This window comes from Colias philodice, chromosome 2 (assembly GCF_061535455.1).
Source record: "Colias philodice isolate Cphi_HAF_F1 chromosome 2, ilColPhil1 Martin Lab GWU primary, whole genome shotgun sequence".
Taxonomy (NCBI): domain Eukaryota; kingdom Metazoa; phylum Arthropoda; class Insecta; order Lepidoptera; family Pieridae; genus Colias; species Colias philodice.
The window spans coordinates 966,235-989,828 of NC_143087.1; the positions used below are offsets into that span (position 1 = coordinate 966,235).

At 34.8% G+C, this 23,594-nt stretch overlaps 2 protein-coding genes and 1 long non-coding RNA gene across 4 annotated transcripts in view; 2 read left to right on the forward strand and 1 right to left on the reverse strand.

The window, feature by feature from the left end:
• Positions 1-3,643: 3,643 nt before the first annotated feature.
• The window catches only part of LOC149490138 (uncharacterized), a 45,897-nt gene continuing 25,946 nt past the window's right edge, over positions 3,644-23,594 (forward strand). The window contains exon 1 of the long non-coding RNA XR_016316424.1: positions 3,644-3,978. This is a non-coding gene — a long non-coding RNA (uncharacterized LOC149490138). The remainder of the gene's footprint in view (positions 3,979-23,594) is intronic.
• Positions 3,980-15,133, reverse strand: Pex1 (peroxisomal biogenesis factor 1). Its single transcript, XM_089701313.1, has 13 exons — positions 14,921-15,133; positions 13,525-13,743; positions 11,528-12,623; positions 10,986-11,226; positions 10,435-10,588; positions 9,867-10,032; positions 9,403-9,545; positions 8,379-8,563; positions 7,757-7,816; positions 6,905-7,091; positions 6,145-6,303; positions 5,668-5,786; positions 3,980-4,903 (listed from the first exon to the last, which is right to left on the reverse strand). Exons 1-13 carry the CDS (start codon positions 15,011-15,013, stop codon positions 4,816-4,818), a joined length of 2,910 nt encoding a protein of 969 aa, XP_089557439.1. The 5' UTR covers positions 15,014-15,133; the 3' UTR covers positions 3,980-4,815.
• On the forward strand, positions 15,559-22,434 carry CycB3 (cyclin B3). 2 transcript variants are annotated; one of them, XM_089701582.1, is made up of 8 exons: positions 15,559-15,718; positions 15,919-16,224; positions 16,726-16,994; positions 17,978-18,194; positions 19,548-19,802; positions 20,174-20,329; positions 20,698-20,872; positions 21,998-22,434. In XM_089701582.1, exons 2-8 carry the CDS (start codon positions 15,925-15,927, stop codon positions 22,159-22,161), a joined length of 1,536 nt encoding a protein of 511 aa, XP_089557708.1. In that variant the 5' UTR covers positions 15,559-15,718; positions 15,919-15,924; the 3' UTR covers positions 22,162-22,434. The 2 variants fall into 2 exon arrangements, with proteins under 2 accessions (XP_089557708.1, XP_089557699.1); XM_089701573.1 differs by lacking the exon at positions 21,998-22,434 and having other exon boundaries at positions 17,981-18,200; positions 20,698-21,020.

The window sequence follows — 23,594 nt, forward strand, 5'->3', positions numbered from 1 at the left end:
CATACACTGATCACGTAAAAAATACTTAAACAACAAAATTACGTCAAAAATTTTTTGCTAAATTTTTCCTGAAAATCCATGTTTTCTTCTCTAGCTTCCCGCAGCTGCCATATATCGCTTCTCTAATGAGAGCATTTTGTCTATGAAAACATAATCCTAAACGATAGCTCACGTGTTGGTGGCAAAGTTGGGCGGGTTGCTTGTTATGGGTGTACACATAGAGTTTTAAGAATTTCTCTTATTAAAAAAAATGCGTCTGGAATTTTATAAGTATTTTTTACGAACTCAGCGTATGCAAAACTATAACCTCCTTTGAGCTTAGTATACCAACAGTGGGACACCCTGTATATTGTGTCTTAAGAGCTTTGGAATCATCAATCAATGACTGCACTTTAATGCCATATAATAGATACTTACCGCAGGTAAGGTCAATTTTTCTTTTATTAATGCAAAAATGCTTCAATGTTTAAATTACGGTAAAGTTTATGAAATTCTAGACCATTACTTTGTGTTTATTAATTTTCACAGAAGCATGCGACATATTATGAACTAATCACCAATAGTTTGAATTCCTAAAGACATTTTTTCTCAAACTCTTAGATAAATAAGTACTTATCTAAGAAAGTTTAAAGATATAAATTCAAATAGCCATTTCAATGCAACTCATTACAGTGTTTTCATTGCTCTAGTCAAAGTTTCGAGTGTTACAACCAAAATATCTGCAATATGTTGAATTTGTTTATTTTATTATATATATATTTAGTTAGTTATACAAAAGAAAAATCGCTGTTGTTGAAATCTTTACGAATAGGTAATATTTTAAATGCGATAGTAAGTAGCATGCTATACTCATTTATATCTTTATGACATCTTATTTAATATATAAAAACGTTATTATAGATTTTTTTTTATTTTAAGAGTAAGTAGTTTGTTCTTGGTAGTACCTAATTAAGGCACATAAGTGGTTTAGTACATTTGTGCATCGTTACGGTTACTTACTTTAATATTATCTGGTTGTAAAAGATTGCCTAATAAGAATTGAATTAAAAACAATCTAAATCCTAATTGAATAATACTATATCAAATACAGTCATTACATCTCCGTATTAGATAGTATCGCTATTCAATCTCCTGTGAATCCGAACTTGGCTAATTACGCTAAAACTTCCATCGTCAGCGTCTGATATACCTAATTACCAAGCTGTATGACTGTATTAAGCTATAGGTAGTAGAAATACAATTTTGGCTTTATTTTATATGAATTTAAATAATAAATTGTGCCAATGATGTAGGAAAATGGTATTTTTACTGCCCTGCATTTTCTTGGCCAAAATACCTAATTAAATGGAGTACATTGTAACAAATTACAAAACTATAAAGTTGAGCATACTTTTTATACTTAGTAAAATTTCCAAAGAGTATAGGTGTGACCTATTATTGAGTTAGTCTTCAGCCCATGCACACCTACCTAGGTACTTACTTTATACGACTGCATAATATGAAATGATTTTTACCTACCACGTTTTCATAAAGATGCCACGCATTATGAATATTTTTTCCCGCTTTTTCAATATCATTCAATGCTGATCCCCACCTATTGGTCAACGTTTTCGATAAATTGACTATCGAATATAAAAAGAATTATTCAATTCGAAACAGTAGTTGAGATTAGTTCAACCAATCAAACAAACTCATCAGTAGTAGTAGTATTTCTACCTACCTATAGATAGCTATGCCCTGTGGCCTAAGTCCTAACCTAACTTATAGTTTATACCTACATACAGAATTAAGAATGTAACACTATAAATCAGCACGCCCTAACATTTAATTAAAATAATATTAACGAACGTTAACTAATTCAACGCTGAGACGTAATTATTAAGAGATAATGATGTTTTATTGAAAAACTTTGCGCTCGACTGATTAAGATTAGTTCGAAACTTACATAATTATTCAGATGGAGCGATTTCACACAACATGCTAGGCGCGAGTCGCGGGTGTGGAGTTATGTTGCCTGGATACGACATTTAATAAACGAGTACCTAAGTTTATAAAATAATGCGTATTAGGTACGTAAAGAAAAGCGCCAAGAATCCGTCATTTTTACATAACCGATAGGTATAAAAAGCTTGATTTGAAAAACCTACAAATCCGTTACAATAAACATAAATATATGTAGGTATTTTAAGGTCCCCTGATAAAATGCACTTGATCTGCCGAAACCAATATAGACTCTTATTTTATAATATTTAAAAACTTGAATACTTTCCGATAAGTGATTAAACATAAGTGTTACGTACAACATATTGTGCTCAACACAAGTAGGTATTAAACCGTGAAGTGTCACATCCAGTGAACTCTTTAAACCGCGAACATCTCTGTTTCTTAGCGTTTGTAACAAGTTGTAATGAATTGGATGAATTTACAAGTTAATGTTTAACGCTTGTGGCGGCCTGATAGCTGGTTATAAGTTAATTTAACTTAGATCTGCATTAAGTTACCTCCTATATGTTAATAAGCGTGGGGTTTTACGCATTATTATTAGTATAATATATTTCATGATCATTTGTAGAGCGGTAATAATAAATATGCCAGTAGAGAAATTAGAAAATAAATGTAAATAGCTATGAAGAAAGCAGGCTAAGTTTCAATCCAAGATTATTTTTTTTCCTTCGAATTGCATATAATGTTTTTTATATCAACGCTTGATCGGCCTATCTGTCTTCATAAAAAACATGTATTTCTCAACTTACTTTGTTCCTATGCATTTTGGAATGATATGCCCATGCATTTATTACCCAATTACAGAGATATTTAAAATCATCTGTAATTCTTTATAGTTATATATATAGTTATGCTCTCGTTTTAAACACTAGTTATGAATAAACTAAATTTAGAAGACACAAGTGTTATTTATGTGGGGTCACAATAAAACAAAATATATCATTCAATCCCAATATATTTCACAACGATAAAATAACAATCCAATACAAAAATAGCAACAAAATATACAATTAAGTCAACAAGCCTAGATATTATTTAGCACCTACAATCCATCACAATACTTAATATTATTAAGACAACATTATTGCATACAGAAAAATAAAGACACAGAATTTTAGATCATTTTATACATTAAGCGAAGCTTTCGCAATGGAATGAAATGGTTCGCCTTAAAATTCAATTTGTTGTTTTTCCAATATCTATTTATGTGCTAGTAAATACCTAATTACATTTAAAACAAAGCATTTCATTTACATTTCCTTTTACTGGTGTCTTTTATGTGCATGATATATTAAAAATAATTGTAAACCACAATTATTGCGATCATATTGCTTTATACACGTAGTATATTATTATTAGTCTGTGTTTATACTAAACGTAATAAGATGTTTAAAATTAACTCTTAATTATTATTCATTTCATAAATATTTTGTGAGTATTATCAGCAATGTGTAGGTTATACAAGTAAGCGTGCGTGTATATTGCAATAAAAACAAAAAAAAAATAATTTGGAAAATCCAAAAGTGCACGCCTCATAATTTTTTTTAATAAATATTTATTAATTATTATTTTTGTTTATTTAATAACAATTAAACCACATCGAATCAGACCCTGAAAAATGAAAGGGTTCTATTCCTGAGCATACTCAAGCGTAAGAGAAAAAAAAAGACTCGATTAGTAAAGTATTTCGGTCGCTATCGTGTTAACAAGAAAAAGGATCCGCACATACAGACACACGGACGTCCAAGACATAACTTTTTTAAACTGTTTTTTAACTAGTTTAAATAACAAAAATGACATCAAAAATATCATGAACGTTAAAAATAGTGTTTTTTCTTAATATGTGTGTGTATGTATTATCTTACAAGTGCAATGTATGATACATAAAGACATTTTAAGTTTGAAAAATCAGATGTTTTGCGCGAAGTGACAGTAGTACCCACCTCAACGCTTCGCTTATGAGGCGTGCAAAACGTACTTTAACAGCGCCATCTTGTAAAAAATCTACGCAACTTTTGAACTGTGATTTTCAACAATCAAACATTATGCAAAAATAAAACTGGATAAAGAAAACCAATACACCTTTATAGCCTACCAATACCCAATTTGATAAGCAATTTCATTTTAAAACTCTCACTAACCGTAAGATATATGCGTATCTAATTTATTTTCTTCACAGACACTATACAGTGTATACCACATTATATTATGACATAAAAACATTTTTTTAAACATATTATTCCTATTATTTTTAAAACACATTAGTTATGAATATAAATATTAAAATTTTTAGATCTTTAAAAATTAGAAAGACGAAAGTAGCTTCAGTCAAGCATTGAGCGCTTTATTTCAATCAATTTTTAAAACATAGTTTGTCGAATAAAATAAATAGGAACTAATTTAAAATCTAAAAGTGATGTATTTTATTATTTTCTTTGCTCAACTTTTTTTATTAAATTTTGATATATCTTATACATATACATATACATACATATACAACATCACTGAAATATGGAATGGTTATAAGTTAAGTCCAATACATAATATTTTAATTGCTTTTGTTAATTAAATGAGAGATATTCAAACTACATGTTTTATTTTATTTATCTAATTAAAATTTTATTGCATTAAGCGATGATTTTTTGTATATAAATTACATAATAATATTGCTATTTCATACCAGTCAAAGCAAGAAGAGACTATTTGCTATCTACAAAATTTTACATAACGAAAAAGTCAGTCAAAAAAGCCTTTCACACTATCCGATAAATTTATATCGTATCGGATAATATGAAAAGGACTTAAATTTTTTCAAGCAAGAGTGACTCTTTGCTTGAACATTTGTTGCGCTATTGCATTCTGGTCTGAAGATAGTGGTTCGCCCCGGAACCTCTTGTATCTGAAAAAATATATAATATTAAGTTTTATAGCATTCAAATGCTTTATAAAAGGGGAGCTTATAAATAATAGAATAAATGCGATCACAAGGCGGGATCCCGTTCTTAATTTTTCATTGAGAAAATGTTTATTTAATACTAGCGGTCCGCCCCGGCTTCGCCCGTGGTACATATTTCGCAATAAAATGTTCGCCTATGCTCTTTCTCAGGGTCTAAACATTATCTGTGCCAAATTTCATCAAAATCGGTCCAGTAGTTTATGAGCCTATTCATTACAATCAAACAAACAAAGTTTTCCTCTTTATAATATTAGTGTAGATGACAAAAATTAATCATAAACATTAATTTAAGGAGGAATAAGAAAGAAAAACTGATGGTTCGCTTTTTTAGAACTTGTTAATCAACTAAACAAATTACTTCTCATTGAAGATTTATGTTATTGTTAAGGATGAGGATGAAGATGACGAAAAGGATGATGATGATACGAATGAGGATAGAGATGAAGATGTTTTAAATAATAAAAAAAAGACGTGTGGCACTCGGGGACTGCCGCGGTAAAGCTATTGCATGCTATGCCTTCAAGCCACACCTCCGCGCCCGTCGGAGTGGGGAGCGTGAGGTTTTTCGTTACTAAATTTCTGGATTCGGTCCCCGCGCTCAAGGCCCGCGATAGAAGCTATGCAATAGCTTAAAAAGGTTCTTCCATTTATTCACCATCAAGATGAGGATTAAAATGGGGATGAGGATGAAGATAAACAATACTTACATGGCATCATAGTATGCCCTTTGTTCTGGTGATAAAGATGGCTTAGTTTCAGTCAGCGCACTCTCTATATCCTCTGTAGATACTACGATGGATTCCATCCTACCATTGTCACTATTTACCTAGAATTACAGATTTTTAATTTTAGACATCGATTTGCGAAGATAAAAAGGTAAGACGCAAAAAAGGGAAGATAGGACAAAATACATCGCCGTAAAAATTATACGCTTTTTTAATGTGATACTGGAATGATATTCTGTCCCTAAGTATTAAACGAAAACACAGACTCAATATTGAATCGAAAAGACCATCGTTATAAGTATAGATAATTTCCTGTCTCAAACTGAAACCGCTTTTTTACGATATACAAGTACCCAGAATAACTAGGTACCATAAAATATATAGGACTGTCGGAAATCAATATCATGTTAAATGCTAAAAAATAACTTGAGAACCAAAACACCTAAAACACAGACTCACCAATTGGCTCTCAAGCCTTCCAAGTTGCGCTGTGACCAACAACGACTTCAGGTCAGCTGGCGAGAAGCCCTCCGTCCTCTCCGCGAGGGTCCGTAAGTCCACGCCAGTATTGAGGGTCACCTCTTGTGATAGTGTCTTTAGGACCTCGTGCCGACCGTCCTGTGATATAGCAGTAAGTTTAGTGTCTCATTAATACATAACGATTAAGGAATTTTCTGTAAGTACATAATCTTCAGAAAAACATTTGTAATGTAGGCTTTATAAGGAGAAAAATAGAAAAATCAATCAATAAGAACTAAAGTGATTTATTCGGTGACTAGCGAGTACAGCTCATACGAATGAACGATTAGATTAATTAGTCATACATCAAATGTCCAAGCTCGACAAACGTCACCTTTGGCAGATTATTCAATATTGAGTTAAGTTTACACTTGAATTTGATATTTTTGGTTTTATGGCATTCAAATGCTTTACAAATATAAATATATAAAGAACTAGGTTTCCGCCAGCGGCTTCGCCCGCGCAGTCAAAGAAAAACCCGCATAGTTCCCGTTCCCGTGGTATTTCCGGGATTGCGTCATTTTCCCGGGATAAAAAGTAGCCTATGTCCTTTCTCGGGCATCAAAATATCTCCATACCAAATTTCATGAAAATTGGTTCAGTAGTTTAGGCGTGATTGAGTAACAGACAGACAGACAGAGTTACTTTCGCATTTATAATATTAGTATGGATTTTTACGTTTACACTTTCCAACACTCACCACATCAGGCAGTGCACAGTACACATGCCTATCAATCCGTCCGGGCCGCAGCAGCGCCGGGTCGAGCAGGTCGGGCCGCGACGTGGCCACCAGCACCGCGCCCCGCGACCCGCCCTCCGCGCCGTCCAACCGGGCTAGGAGCTGGTTCACTACGCGATCGGTTACTCCGGTGGAATCGTGCCCACGTCTAGAGAAGGCAAGATGGGGAAATATTGGAGCTATCGATAATTAGGACATCTATTAAGCCATGCTCACGCCTAAACAAACAGAAGCATGAAGAAAGATGCGATAAGGTTGCAATTATGTGTACGTGGCCACCATAACACCACAACATAGGATTTACTAGTAGACGAGAGGAAAAAATATAGACTCGATTTAGAGGAAAAACAAAGGAAGCGAAAGGATCGAAGTGACTAACAATCAGAACGCATGACTCAACGTCATGCGTCTACATAGACACTTTACTAATGAACAAAAAGAGCAGTAGGAGAGGAAAAGATCGGAGTTATCTAAGTGGCCACCAGTTCGGGTCCACGAGAGTTTTTTTTTTTTAATATTCTATTTACTTACATTAAACATTGACACACTATAAACAACTACCGACATCGCCTATTTAAAATTCGTCAAAATATGGCCGAGCAATGCTGTATTAACATCTTATTTTATGATATTAATGTTCAATTTTTTATTTTATTTTCCTCATTAGAAAACTCTGCATAGTAGCGCGTAGGAATAGTTTTGCTTCGGACAATTATTTACGTGTACTTATAGTTGTTTGTAGTACGTCCATACTCCATAACTTACATTATTATAAAAATATTTAAGCTTTTAAAAATACTAAATATAACTCACCTAGGTGCAAGACTGTCGAATTCATCGAAGAATAGGATACAAGGATGTTGCATATCCGCCCTGAAATAATATTATCTAATAAAGTAAGTATATTGAATAAGTAGCAGTAAAAAAATAATGTTCAAATCTTAAATATTTACACTTAGCATCTGTAACCACTACGTGTGTGTTACTAGTTTTTATGGGCGGTAGTGACCACTTAACCCACCCTGCCCCTTTTCTTGTTTTGCCATAATAAATTGTGTTGCATTTATAGAGAGGACACCGCGAACAAAATCTGTGCAACAAGCGCGACGGCGCGGAGCGGCTAGTGAGTCATACACTTTGTAGATATTCTGCCTCTTATTACTTAAAAATTAAAACCAATCAATGTAACAAATAAATATTGTTTATCTTATTAAAAAAATATGAATAAACTTTTCAATTAAAACCAATCAATGTAACAAAAAAAAATAGTTTGAGACGATTGACTCTAACTAGTGTTACAAATAGTGTAGTATCGATGGCCTCTCTAGTACGTAGTACATAGTAACTCAATGGTTGCATGCAAAGTGCATGCGCCAACCAAACTAGGCACTGGCAACTGTGTCCAATACGACCACCCCCTCAACTAAAAACTTACCTATCGAATATATCCCGTACCGCTGCTTCACTCTGCCCTATATACTTGGACAGCAGCTCTGGGCCCTTCACAGCGAGCAGTGCGTGCGGTAACCGCGCTAGACACGAACCGATGTGGGACTTGCCAGAACCTGGCGGTCCGTATAGGAGGATCCCACAACGTGCTGATGGGAATAGTGCTGGGTACTGTGGATAAAGGAAATCTATAATAATATTATAAAGCTGAAGAGTTTGTTTGTTTGAACGAGCTAATCTCGAGATTAGCGCGTCTTTCGGTGTTAGATAGCCCATTTATCGAGGACGGCTATCTATACTAATATTATAAAGAGAAAAGGAACTGGACCGATTTTAATGAAATTTGGCACAAACAATCTTTAGACCCTGAGAAAGAACATAGGCTACCTTTTATTGCACCACGAAATATGTACCACGGGCGAAGCCGGGGCGGACCGCTAGTAATATTATAAAGCTGAATAATTTTTTTGTTTGTTTTGACGCGCTAATCTCAGGAATTACTGGTTCGATTTGAAAAATTCTTTCGGTGTTAGCCCATTTATCGAGGAAGGCTATATATAATTAGGCTAAGAGCTGCAGCACAGTTAAACTGCGTAGCACAGCTAGTATTATATAACTTTGGATATTTCATACAATAGTAGTCGCAAAACATCTCGAAAGAATATTACATACCTATAACCGTATTATAATGCTAACAAGTACAGTATATCAAATTACTTGGATATTTCATGCATATTGCTAGAAACAATAAATTCGGGCCTTATTACAAAACAATAAATTTCACATAACGCTATTAATAAGTTCAAAACCATAGTGTAAATCATCCACCAACAATATAGGACACAAAACATAGAGCACGAATATTTGACAAAATGTAAATCTAGTCCGCTTGACTACATTGCGGGATTTTGCGAGTGTAGGTATATGGATACATATTCTTTAGTATTCATAATTTTAATATTATTATTCACTTATTATCACAAGTTTTCAAAAGAACAAAAATATCTTACCATAATAGGCCAAAACAAGCACTCAGTGAGCTGCTGCTTTACATCGTCCATGCCTCCCAGAGGGCCCCAAATATCAAAATCTTTCGCTGTTTCACTATCTTTCGTTATATCTTCTACGAGTCGTGGCCGTGGGGTAGACGTTTCTGAAATAATAAATAAAATTTATTCATTCCATACAGTTTAGATTTTTGTTACAATATTTTTTTAAGACTTAAGGGTAAGAGCCTCTGAAATAATAGGGCATATAATTTTATTCAGTCTACAAACTGTGACATCAATACATCTCATAAAACAAAGTCCTCCGCGGCGTCTGTTTGTCTGTCTGTTCGTAAAATTCAAAAATACCGCACCGATTCTTCTCGAAAACAGTTATAGTACATTATTTGTAAAGAAATAGATAATGCAGGCGAAGCCGCGCGCGGGTAGCTAGTTTAAAAATAATACGCATTTTGATTACAACTTACTTTTCTTAACAGCTTTAAATATCTTCTTATTCAAATAATCGACAATATCTCGAACACTGGATCCCGCCGTGTCCATCGCCATCTTGATGACGTCATCGTCCTCTATCGTGAACGCTTCCCGTATTTTGTTGTTGAGCAAATGCTTGAATAGTTCGGATCTTTCATCCTAAAAATATATAAAAAAAACAGTGTGTAAATTATTGTTTGTTAAGTAAAAAAACTCTACTTATAACATGTAAAAGGTTTTTATTAAATTTAAACATTCAAAATTTGTTATATTTTATAATTCGACTGAATGAATTACAAAATTTTACTATTTATCAACCACGCAAAATTAAGACCATGTATTTATATGTATATTGCGTTTAAAAAGCACAATTTATTAACCGGGATTAAAAATACCCTAAAATGTATTTTTAATTCAATCATTTTAATCTTTCTTAGCGCGCGTTCACACTATGTTGTGACGACAGAATATTATCGTGTCATCTGATGATAGATTGTCAGTAGAATTAAAAAGCCTTTATTTTTTAAACACAATAAAATCGTATGAAACATTTACACTTACTTGATCCAACATAGGAATATCAAAATGCGCAGTAAACAATGGTTTCCCGCCAAATTCTCTCAACACGGGGTGGAGTGACTTCATCGAAAGTGACGTCATCAGCACACACACCCCTGAGCACGATTGGAGTAATTGCTTGATGGTTACTGCTAAACTGAAATAATATTATGGTAAAATAATATGCATACTACTTTTTATGGTAGTTGTTTGAATATTTTCCACTGAAATTGGTTTAGATTTTCGAAATTTGTAGTTTTTGATATGTTTATTTCACCTCACATAAATTATACTTTTTTTTATTGATTCGCAGATCTTGAACACAATTATTAAAAGTTAATCTACTATTGGACTTTTTAATTTTAATTTGAGATTACATCTCCAATTCATTCATGATAAAAACAACTATAGTAACTATGGAACACTTATAATGACTTTATAAATTAAATCAAAACAACTGACAACAGATAAGATAAAAATTCCACAGATACAAACAAACAATTAGAAAATTATTCATTCATTCATTCATACAAAAAATTCCAAAAATCCCTTACCGTTGGTAATACGCAATATCCTGGGGCGAAGCACCCTCCATATTCGGGAGTACCAACGCATCCACGTCATCACAAATCAACACCGCTGGACTATGTTCCTGACACATTAGTATAGCTTTAGCTAACACTTCTGGTATATCCTTTCTGCCTTTTAGAGATCTGCAGTGCAGTATGTGAGACCATAGAGTCAGGTCCTTTTGGACCATGTGACATATTGACGTTTTGCCGCGCCCATTGAGACCTGGAAAGTTTAATTTTAGATTTGGTTTTATAGGAATGAAATATTTTATGTCAAAATATTTACAATTTTTCTTATTACAGAAAAATACGTTTTCAATACGAACAAGCAGTTTTAAGAATGTTAAGTTTTATATGAATTGAACGCGGTATTTTGTGATCAGAAACTGTCAAGCGATGCAACTAGAAGTCGGTTTAGATTATAGCAAAAATCGATTTGCCGATGTTAATTAGTAGGTACCTACATGTTTTTTTATAATTTATTTCAAGAAAAATACAAATAAAATAACAGACTATAAACTCACCAGTAACTAAAACATTACTCTTAATATCCGATGCACCTTTAAAACTCGCTTCTCTATGTATTTCAAAATATACATGATCCAGCACTTTTTCCACTAAATCCTGCATACATTTTATGGACCTACAATAGTTCCTATCATCATATTCCAATGTTGTTAATGCCAATTTAGGTGCTTCAAAATCCGTATCTTTTAAAAATTTAGCAGACACCGAACACTGTCTGAACGACTCCGAATTCAACATTGTATACTTTAACTTCTCTGGTTTTAATTTGAACTTCAAAAACCCACTCGATATATGCGTGTTTTGTTTCACCATGTCGTCGTTGATTAAAAACTTCTTGCCGTAATGCGTGTTTTCTACGACACACTTCTTAAATCGTTCTATGACTTCCATTTCTGTCTGTGGTTTGTCCGAATACGTTATTATATCAATATGGTCTGGTTGTTCGGCTGAATCACCAACAATTGTGAAAATTATCTTTGATCCATTCTCTATATTTATAATAGTGTTTAAGGACTTGGGAATTAATACTGTTGGTATATTTCTGTTATACACTTCATGTGAGAGGCTTCGAAACACAACATTATCAATTGGAACTATTTCCACACACAAATCTATTAAATTCACCTCACTTTCATTATCATTCTGTATAATCAAAGGTATATTTTGCATTGTAGCCAATATAACAGTCCATTCTTTGTACGAATCACCAATTAAATCTTCATGTATAAATACTGTGTATGGGTGTATTAAATTCTTAACATTTTTTGCATCACTGTCCAACGGGAGTGCTCTTAAAACTAGTTTCTTTGGTACATTGAGATAGGGCTTTAATAAAGCTTGATTGATTACACCTATGTTAGTGAATGTCTTCTTTTCCTGTGGCAAAGTGTCCATGGTATCTCTACGAGTATGCAAGGTGTTAAAGGCATCTATTTTGACTACAATTCTGCTGTGGTTCACAAGCAAGCCAGTTTGTCTCGGCACAAATATAATAGGTAGTGATGTTGAGACCCACACAACTGATTTTTGGTTCGCTACAACAAGCCTCACTTGGTCTAGTATTCTTAATTGTAAGACATCAGCATTATGCTCCTGAAAAAATTAAAAAAAAAGTTTGAAATAAAAATATCAGCTAGGTTTTTATCTTTCAAGCAGGTCAGCAGGCATTTTTTTATTTACAATATTAAAGTGACAAACATTTTTAAAAAACAATTATTATTAAGAGCTTATTAATGTTCAAAATAAAATTAATGAATGCAGGATCTGAATTTCAAGTTAGATTTGTACTTAGGTAAATTTATATGTTACTAGTGGTCCGCCCCGGCTTCGCCCGTGGTACATGTTTACGTTTTCTCTATACATATAAGAACCATCCTCGTACTTCAAGGTATATAATAAAAAAAGAATTATCGAAATCGGTTCAGCCGTTCTCGAGTTATGCGCTTACCAACACATTTTGCGATTCATTTTTATATATAAGAATAGCTATTGTTAACTGTTGTTGTGATAAACTGACATTCACCAATTTCACCATAGAAATCTAAATAACAAGGCAATAGAAGTGGTAAGCGCGCGTGACATTGTCACCGCTCAGGTGGTTACCATGCCACATGACCATGACCATACTTATTATCACATTTAACACAAATTTCAACCTTATTTCTATGAGTTTATGTTCAAAGTTTATGTATATAGTTTAAGTATTGGAGCAAAAATAAGCAAAACGTCTCATATGCTTAGGGATGTTATTCTAAAATAAACCGTAATTAAAAAGCTTAATTTAATATTTAAGTTAGTTTTCACTAAAATCAAGCTGTCCAATAAAGGCATAGTTTACTTGTGTGTACTGTTTAGCTATCGGTTTAAATGTGTTGATTTTGGCGACAGCGGTTTTCATACGAATTATGACATTATAGCACTTCTATGTGTCTTGTTATTTAGATTTCTATGAATTTCACTTATTAAATGCTTAAATAAATTCACACAATCTCACCAATATTTCCTGATCATCCGGACTATCAGTATCAATATACAGCTCGTCCAGCACCTTCACATCCCCATACGGAGACACAAACACCACTGCACCCTCGTCCAACCCCAGCAGCTTGCAATGTAAAGGATTACAGGATATGTAACCCTCTGGGGTGTTGCTGTTAAACACCACCCATAGTAAGAGCTGCTTGTCTTTATACAATACTTGTATACATTGTGACTGGAAAAAAAATTTAATAGGTTAAAGAATGCTCTTGAAACAAAGAATATAATAACAAAATTGTTACTTAGCTACAATTTACAGGGTTTATATTAACAGTGTTTATATAACTTCAAAATTAATAGAAATAATTTAAACAGACAAGACATTGGATTTAAACTACACATTAAAATTAGTATTTGAAAATTAGAAAAATACACATAATGTACTGATATTAAACTGCAAATCTACTAAAATTAAATTACCTATAAATTATTAAACTACAAATAGATACTTATAAATTTTTTCTCAAAACTTCTTTATAATAAACTGAATATTAAAAGAAAAATACACAAAACAATCACCAAAGTAGTATCAGAGATTTATAATTATAATAAAATTCATGAATTATTTATACTTTAATTGCTTGCATTATCTATGGATAGATAAGAGTTATCTTAGATGAAGGATACCAATCATTATCAAATTCAATGAACTCTAGAATACAATTATATTTCAGTTAAACATAGTTATTTACAAAGTTTTGATACAAAGTTCAATTTTGAAAAAATATGCAATTTTTAACACAGAACATAACATTTAAAATCTTAATCTTAATATCTTAATCTTATCTTAATCTTAATACTATTATAAAGGCGAAAGTTTGTATGGATGTATGGATGTATGGATGTATGGATGTATGGATGTTTGTTACTCTTTCACGTAAAAACTACTGAACCGATTACAATGAAATTTAGCACACATATAGAGGGTAACTTGGATTAACACATAGGATAGGTTTTATCCCGGAAATCCCACGGGAACGGGAACTATGCGGGTTTTCCTTTGAAAACGCGGGCGAAGCCGCGGGCGGAAATCTAGTATAATATAAAATTTTGTTCATGTAATATAGACATCTACATTAAATAATAAAACTCACAGATATCAGTTGAAGGAAATGAGAACAAAAAATGGGTAATAAAAAAGATTATAAACAAAACAAACGATACGCTTATAGTGAACAGCCTTGACCTGTATTTTATTATCATTCAAATCGAAATAAAGGAAAACTAACCTCAAAAATTGCATTACAAGTAAAATACTTTGTTAGGGATAAATGTGGAAAAATATTTGAGAGAATTATAGAAATTGACATCAAATATAAAATTGCACATAAATATTTCTTGAGTATACTTACTTGCTCATTGTTACTGCTATATTTTGGACTTATGTATGCAAAACAAGATCTTTCATGGGTAAATGATACTTTTAATCTTACACCACCTAGCATTTTATGTAAAGTATAGCCAATTTTCTACCATTAATGCAGCCAACCACTAAATAATTAATTTATAAATATTTGTATATTTATTTATTTTCAGAATTATTATCACTTATCAGCTGTCATTGACAGCCGCAGGACATTGACATTTTTTAATTTTATATCAAATTAAACCATTACACGCATGAAAATTATTAAATAAAAACATATTATTTATGTTCTAAAAGTCGCAAAATATATTTTACTAACATTTAACTCGTAAAAATTAATTATATTATAAAAGTATATTATAATCTTTGAGTTTGGAAGATTATGTAATAAATTATGCACGATTTCACAGGCTTTCTATAATATTTAACGACAATTTACAATAATTATGAAATATAATAATCATTTTTTTATTATAATGATACGTTTTGGTTTGTTTCACAAAAAATCGAAACTTACACTCAGATGTATCTTCACCCCGAACGTGTACAAAGGAACGTAATCTAGTGTCTTGTTTATCATTGGCTCATCCGTTTGCCAATAGACATTCAAAGCAACGGTTTTTGTAAATTGCTCTATTCGGTTGCGAGTTGAAGTAACGTAAATGTAGACTCAAGAGTTACAGAATTCAAGATTGAGTTTTTGTGGTTTAAACTTTTTAAAGTGCTGTGTAATTTCATAAAACCTTTAAAATATTCATAAAACGGCCGCTGCCGTTTTTCAATTGTAAGTATTCCTTAAAATTATAGGACGCTGTGGACATGATTGAAACTTCATTTGTTTTGCCTCCATTTTTGACCGTTAGACGTTAGATGATTATTGAATTTTATTTCATTAGGAGGTTCGTTTAGATGTGAAATTAAATATAAATAACGCAAGACGGCGCCAACGAAATTGTACACGTGATAAGTTTTGGTTATTTTCAGTTAATAATGGCGCCAACAAGGTTGGCATCAAAACCTATCGGCGTCAACGAAAACTTAAATGGCCTCGTAAGCCATGGAATCACGACGAGGAGTAAGCAATTGGCTTCTCTAAAGACCTACAAAGACAACCTCAAGGCGCCAAATAAGAGGAAAGCTGATAGTCCCCTGAAAGACATGACGGCAAAAAGGGCGGCTTTTGGCGACATCACAAACGCTTTCAACAAATCGTGTGCTAATAATGATAAAGACAAAAGCATGGCACTGAAAAAAGTCACAGTGGAAAGCAAAATGCTTCCATCTGTAAAGGTTAATATTTTTTTTATTTTTCATGTGTGGGTAATTCAAGAATATTTATCAGCTTCCGCATCTAATTGTCTACGATTAACTAGTAAAATCTTTGTAAATCAGGTCATTTAACTTTTTTGTTGATAATATAGGTCATTGATCTTTCCCTCCAAAATTGTATTGTGTAATATCAACACATGTTTACTCATATTATGAGTATTTAACTTACCTTTATATGTTTAATACAATTGAAAATTATTTCTGACTAAATTGCATGTGAATATTTAAAATAATATTAGTTGTTAGTACCTATTCAATGGTGTAACTAAAATGATCACATAAGTTCATTTACCTACCTAACTTAACTATTACCTATTCTATTATGTGTATGTTTATTATTATATTATAAGTTTAGAAAAACAGACTACCTACTTCACAGCATCAGTATCCATATTTTATTGTTATTAAATTTATTACTCAATGAAAAAAATCTTAGAAATTTACATAATTAAAAAATTGCAGACCATTAAACCACAAACAGTTGTCAATGGAAAGACTTCAAAAGCGAGACAGCTACAGAAAGTTGCAACAAATGTGGTGGAAACTGTTCAGAAACACTTCACTAAGGATCCACCGAAGCCTGTGGCTACTCGCGCTCAGAACGGCATACTTAAGAACATTATTAGGAAATCACTTGACAAAGAAAACCAGAATCAAAGTCAGAGCTCTGCCAAATCAGCCAAGAGTGACGTCTCTGAACCTTCCCTGTATACGACTGCTTTGGAAAATAAGTAAGTATATGTATAAGGTGCAAATGTGTTAAGAAATTTAATGTAATCAAGGTATTTTTTACACTATACCTCTTTATTATGAACTTATAAAACTTATAAATTGAAAATACATACTTACTTTATTTAAAAATTTGATGTTTTATGGGGGGGGGGGGGGTTCTTTTTAAATATAATTATATTACATTTCAATTAGGGCCGATTTTTCAATGCTTGGATAAAACTTATCCGTCCAATAAAGTATTACACGATAATATAAAAATGTCACGTAAATTGTCAAGTACGGGCAATAAGAATACGTTTCAAAAATGGTAGTTTTATACATTATTCGACTAATAAGTTTTATCCAAGCATTGAAAAATCAGCCCTTTATCAAATAAAATTATATTTGTAGATGTATTATTTCAACTACATCTACAAGATCTTACTTGCAGAACATTGAAATATGTACTTGTTTAATCTCAATTCTCAAGTATAAAAGTTTTGTGGATCTGAAATAATATATATAATATTTTTTTAAATCACAGAATTTACAAATAAAAGTTATTAGTGGTTGTTGATCAATCTTTGTTGTACATCTTTTGTGATTAATTTATATTTTAAATTTAATAAGAGCTAGCGCGCACGAGCAACTTTGTCTCCGCAACTATTTTGTCACCACAACTATTTTGTCTCTCCACCCATGGGCTAGTATGAAAGTGCGCGCACGTAGCGACGCAACTCCCCATACAATTGATGGGAGAGACAAAATAGTTGCGGAGACAAAGTTGCTTGTGCGCGCTAGCTCTAATTGATTGGGGTCTTTCACTCACCCACTTATATTTTAAGTCATATTTAAATTATAGTCATAAATTTTAACAAAAATTATGTTTAAATAATTTGGTTGCAAAATGTTGCAACAACAACTTGTGTTTGCAATTCAAATACTTTATTAAGACAATCACTTAATTGTTATCAGTACCTAAACCCATTATTACAATCTCAAGTAGCCCAAACGAAACAAAAGAAGAATACAAGACGATCAGCGAAAAACTCGACAAGGTGAACTTAGACGACACAGACACAAAGTCCCTAGACGATGAGACAGAATCTCCCCACAAGACACCCGAGGGCGTGGCTGACTTTGACCTGGAGAACTGGAACGATCACTACCAGGTCTCACACTATGCTATGGACATATTTAACTACTTGAAGAGTAGAGAGGTGAGTGTGAGTGTATTTTTTGTTTTTAGTTACCTCTTTTTGTTTTAGGTTACCTCTTTTTGTTTTAGAAACATATTAAAAGTATATTATGTATTGTGTTTGTCTTAATTTTAGATTTATCATAATAATTGACGTAAAATTACATACTTACTAACTACGAAGTACGCATCTTTGCATTCATTATGAGTGCAAAGACGCGGGAAATGTTACACCAATGTCGGATTTCAGAGTTAATGTCAAGTGAAAACTGAAAACTTGTAATAAAACAATGTTGTTTTTTCAATTTCTAGTTCAGTGAGATCTTAGCTATTTTGATGTATGTTGGTTAGGTAGGCAAACGAGTCTGTTTTTTGAATTGAATAAATTCAAGAAATTGAGTTCCTGCAATTTCATTATCTATCATTGGAAAGACAAGTATCAACATTATTTCTCTGAGGTTTTAAATGTTACTCTTATATTGAAATTGTTACAATAGTTTCAAATTTAAACTGCTTGTGACTCTTTCTCAGGACGCGGACAAAGTAGATAATGAACAAATAAGACTATTCAAATATTCAAAAAAATGTTTTATAATTTGCATGTCACTGATTAAAATCACTATCATATCTATATACAAGTCGCTTCCCGATTTCTCTCTGTTCCCATTTATGCTGAGGTCTTTTAAACTAAGCAATATTTTTGTTGCGGTTTTTTTAAATAGATAAGACAGACTGTGAGAGCTAATTTTTAGATAATAACCTTATTACCGCGGTTTCATCCACCTTATATCCACCTGGATATAAGGTGGATGAAACCGCGGGCGCAAAAGTAGTACATATAATAAAAGGTTTATTTTGAGCTCACACCACAGTACATCTAATTCATATGGAAATCGATAGATATACATCATAGCGATAGACAGTACGTAGCGTAGCGCGTAAACGCATGTTTTAACGTTGATTGTATATAAAACATGCACAGTCCAAGATACTGAAAGCATATTTAGTAGTAGAGTAGGTATTTCTCGTGTGCAATTGGTTTTAGGTGCGTACAATTGTTTTATTCGTAAACGCATACCTTCGCTACGCTGTGTGGTGCGTGGTGCGGTGCAGTGTAAAAAGTGAAGTCCCATGTCCCCTAGTGGGGTAAGGGGCAGATGCATTATACACCTGTTTCACTGATCGATTTTCTTTAGGGACAAGAAGGTGATCAACCTTCTGTGTCCTGCCAGACCGAGACATTTTTTTTGTTTCTTCTCCACCGGGAATCGAACCCAGGACCCCTCGGTGTTACGCTCACGCGTCAACCACTGTACCAAGGAGACGGTCAAAAAAAAGTCGTTAACTACCTGCTAACTAAACAACCCATCCACAGCCTATCTTCATAATCGACGACTACCTCGGTCGCATGAAGGGCATTACCGCGTGGATGCGAGCCCTCCTCGTGGACTGGATGGTGGAGGTCCAGGAGAGCTTCGAGCTGAACCACGAGACGCTGTACCTGGCGGTGAAGCTCGTGGACCTGTTCCTCACGAGGTCCAGCAGGACCTTGCCTGAGAGGGAGCATCTCAGTAAGGAGGAGCTCCAGCTGCTGGGCGCTTCGTCGCTGTTTATTGCGTCTAAGTTTGATGTGAGTTACAAGTGTTTATTTAATGTAGGGTGTTTTGTGTTTTTCCTGGTATCAGACAGATCGGGTGGTCTTTACAATATTCACTATTAATACCACAAAAATTCCATGCCTTTCCAAAATCGTGCTTGAAAATTGTCGTAATCTAAATTATGATGTTTCTAATTAGCGATGCACAATAGACTTTGAACATTACTGCGGCGAAATAAGAGGTGTTTTTCTATGAATGCTTTATACAACGCCACTTGGATATTATTTGATTGTGTTTAGTTACTAATAAATACAAATAGTACGGCAAAGTGTAATTTCAGACTTCATTATTTTAGTAGTATTTATTAGTAAAAGTTATACAGAAATGTTTATAAATATTACAGGAAAGGATCCCGCCACTAGTAGACGACTTCCTGTATATCTGCGATGGCGCATACACGCTCAACCAACTGCTCAGGATGGAGATCAATATACTGAAAGTTATCGACTTTGATCTCGGCATTCCACTATCGTACAGGTTCCTCAGGAGATATGCTAGGGTGAGTATACTGTTCAAGTGATATTTATTATGATTGTCAATTCCATTATTTTAGGAGATTAAGTCACTGCCACGCATAACGCAGCGTAGCGCGTTAATGCATGTTTTACAACGGTAACAAGAAACGTCTTGTGTGTATCTCCGTTTGTAGAGAAAACAAGCACAGTCTTTGTGCGTGCGTAAAAAAGTAAAAACCCGAACGATGATGCCGATCTTTACCCGCAAATACGCGCGTAGGTGCGTTAACACCCAACTTGCAGCGTATATTATCTGTCAGTCTTTAATTTCGGCAATTAATCTACTGTTTGTGAATTAAATTGAAAACGGACAATTTGAACATCAGTTTAACAATTGTCCGTTCCCCGACAGTGTGCCCGCGTGTCGATGCCGACGCTGACGCTGGCGCGGTTCGTGCTGGAGCAGGCGCTGCTGGAGTACGGGCTGGCGGGCGCGTCCGACAGCCGCCTGGCCGCCGCCGCGCTCTACCTCGCGCTGCGCATGAAGGGCCTCTCGCACTGGACGCCCGCGCTGCGCCACTACACCGGTACGTGTCGCCCGCCAGCGCTGACTGTCAGCGGCCGGCCGACAGCCGCCTGGCCGCCGCCGCGCTCTACCTCGCGCTGCGCATGAAGGGCCTCTCGCACTGGACGCCCGCGCTGCGCCACTACACCGGTACGTGTCGCCCGCCAGCGCTGACTGTCAGCGGCCGGCCGACAGCCGCCTGGCCGCCGCCGCGCTCTACCTCGCGCTGCGCATGAAGGGCCTCTCGCACTGGACGCCCGCGCTGCGCCACTACACCGGTACGTGTCGCCCGCCAGCGCTGACTGTCAGCGGCCGGCCGACAGCCGCCTGGCCGCCGCCGCGCTCTACCTCGCGCTGCGCATGAAGGGCCTCTCGCACTGGACGCCCGCGCTGCGCCACTACACCGGTACGTGTCGCCCGCCAGCGCTGACTGTCAGCGGCCGGCCGACAGCCGCCTGGCCGCCGCCGCGCTCTACCTCGCGCTGCGCATGAAGGGCCTCTCGCACTGGACGCCCGCGCTGCGCCACTACACCGGTACGTGTCGCCCGCCAGCGCTGACTGTCAGCGGCCGGCCGACAGCCGCCTGGCCCTCTACATCTTGTCAGCAAACGTCAGCGCTGACCACTGCACGAGCGCCTGCACATGACGTAGCGATGTGCACAACGTTAAGTACGCGTTCTATCTGACAAAGCTGTAAAACACAACGTAAGTACGCGTTCTATCTGACAAAGCTGTAAAACACAACGTAAGTACGCGTTCTATCTGACAAAGCTGTAAAACACAACGTAAGTACGCGTTCTATCTGACAAAGCTGTAAAACACAACGTAAGTACGCGTTCTATCTGACAAAGCTGTAAAACACAACGTAAGTACGCGTTCTATCTGACAAAGCTGTAAAACACAACGTAAGTACGCGTTCTATCTGACAAAGCTGTAAAACACAACGTAAGTACGCGTTCTATCTGACAAAGCTGTAAAACACAACGTAAGTACGCATTCTATCTGACAAAGCTGTAAAACACAACGTAAGTACGCGTTCTATCTGACAAAGCTGTAAAACACAACGTGAAATACACGTTCTGTTTGACGAAGCCTGTAAATGTCTTTGTTTCAATCACTTCTCTAACACACCGATTTCCACTTGCAGGTTACGAGCTCAAAGACATAATCCCCCTATCGCTGCAACTCAACGCAACACTACATAAGAAGCCCAAATCAGCGATCAGCACGGTTAGGAACAAGTATTCGCACACGATATTCTTTGAAGTGGCCAAAGTGCCACTCGTTGAAGATTCAGTACTAACAAGCTGAGGACAAACCGGCACCTTGCTTACTGACTTACTTAGGTGGGTATTGACTCGGGGAATCTCACTCAACTAACCAAAAACCAACTTAAGCTGGGTTGCATCACTTTAGCAATAATAAACGAAGTTAGGGAAATATGAGTTGCACAGTTTGACAAATTTATAGATGATCATAATTTTAACACTAAACATAATCGTTTATTTACCGGTTAAAAATATTGCTAACGTTAAATATCTATCAGATGTGTCAAATCCATACTAATATTATAAATGCGAAAGTAACTCTGTCTGTCTGTCTGTCTGTTACTCAATCACGCCTTAACTACTGAACCAATTTGCATGAAATTTGGTATAGAGATATTTTGATACTCGAGAAAGGACATAGGATAGGTTTTATCCCGGAAATCCTACGGGAACGGGTTTTTCCTTGAAAACGCAGGCGAAGCCGCGGGCGGAAAGCTAGTACAAAATAAGAGAAGAAAATATGTTGGTGCAACACATTTTGCAGTCACTTTAAAAGTTAGTGTTATTGTTAATTTTGACTATAACTAAATTATGGTGCAACCAAGCCTCAGTTGGGGCAAAAATGGTTGTTTCAGTTAATTTTGTCAAAGCCCTATTGGCTTATAATCTGATTAGAGAAAATTTGGACTCAATAAAGTAATTTCAAATGAACTATGGCTTTGTTACCTCACATTTAACATTTTATTGTATGAAAGTTGAGTTTGATTCAACGGGCAGTTTATTTGATTTATTGAAATGACATATCATTGTAAGGGTTGCCATGTTTTGGGGAGCGTTTATTTTTAATAACGTGGCCGTTTTAGAAGATGTTATTTTTTCAAATTGTAAATTTAAATCGCAATGTGCTATGAAATTGTTGAAAATTTAAAAACAGTAATGTTTCGTAGGTACCAATAATCGCAGATACACTTCGAAACATTGACAACCCTGTTAGAGAAATAGAAATTTAAGTTGTAATTGTCGTAGTTAGCTCACAATGCGATGAATTATTGTTAAACAGTGTAAGGTGCCAAGTGGCTAAATTAGGCGATTTATGCACGGGCGAGGATACATGGCGGTAAAAATAAGTTTATAAAATAGTTAAAAATTATAATACCCAACCAAAAAAGTTGATTATTGGTCTTCGCAATCCGTTTTATAGATAATGATAACCTTTTAAAAACAACGTAGTTTTACTTTTTAGTTATTTTTTTTTTCATCTTTTTTTGTGTAATATTAATTAAATATTCAAATTCTTATTAAATACCGTAACATTATCCTCTCCCGTGCGCGTGTGTATGACGATGTTTAGGTTATTTCCAATCTATATAATATAATGTTAAAAGACTTCAAATAACGTGCAACGTTTCGCGTTCCTTTTGGATTAAATCTAGATACAAAAGTACTTAGTTTTCAAAATTAACTTTTATTTTTAAT

Coding starts and splice junctions, on each gene's coding strand:
- Pex1 (XM_089701313.1), bottom strand. CDS start 15,013: ATGCTAGGTGGTGTAAGATTAAAAGTATCATTTACCCATGAAAGATCT. Junction 10,033..10,434: donor ATATTCCTATGTTGGATCAA/GTAAGTGTAAAT, acceptor ATATATTTTTAG/GATGAAAGATCCGAACTATT. Junction 5,787..6,144: donor GAAGGCTTGAGAGCCAATTG/GTGAGTCTGTGT, acceptor CTGTAATTCTAG/GTAAATAGTGACAATGGTAG.
- CycB3 (XM_089701582.1), top strand. CDS start 15,925: ATGGCGCCAACAAGGTTGGCATCAAAACCTATCGGCGTCAACGAAAAC. Junction 16,995..17,977: donor ACGACTGCTTTGGAAAATAA/GTAAGTATATGT, acceptor TACAATCTCAAG/TAGCCCAAACGAAACAAAAG. Junction 18,195..19,547: donor ACTACTTGAAGAGTAGAGAG/GTGAGTGTGAGT, acceptor ACCCATCCACAG/CCTATCTTCATAATCGACGA.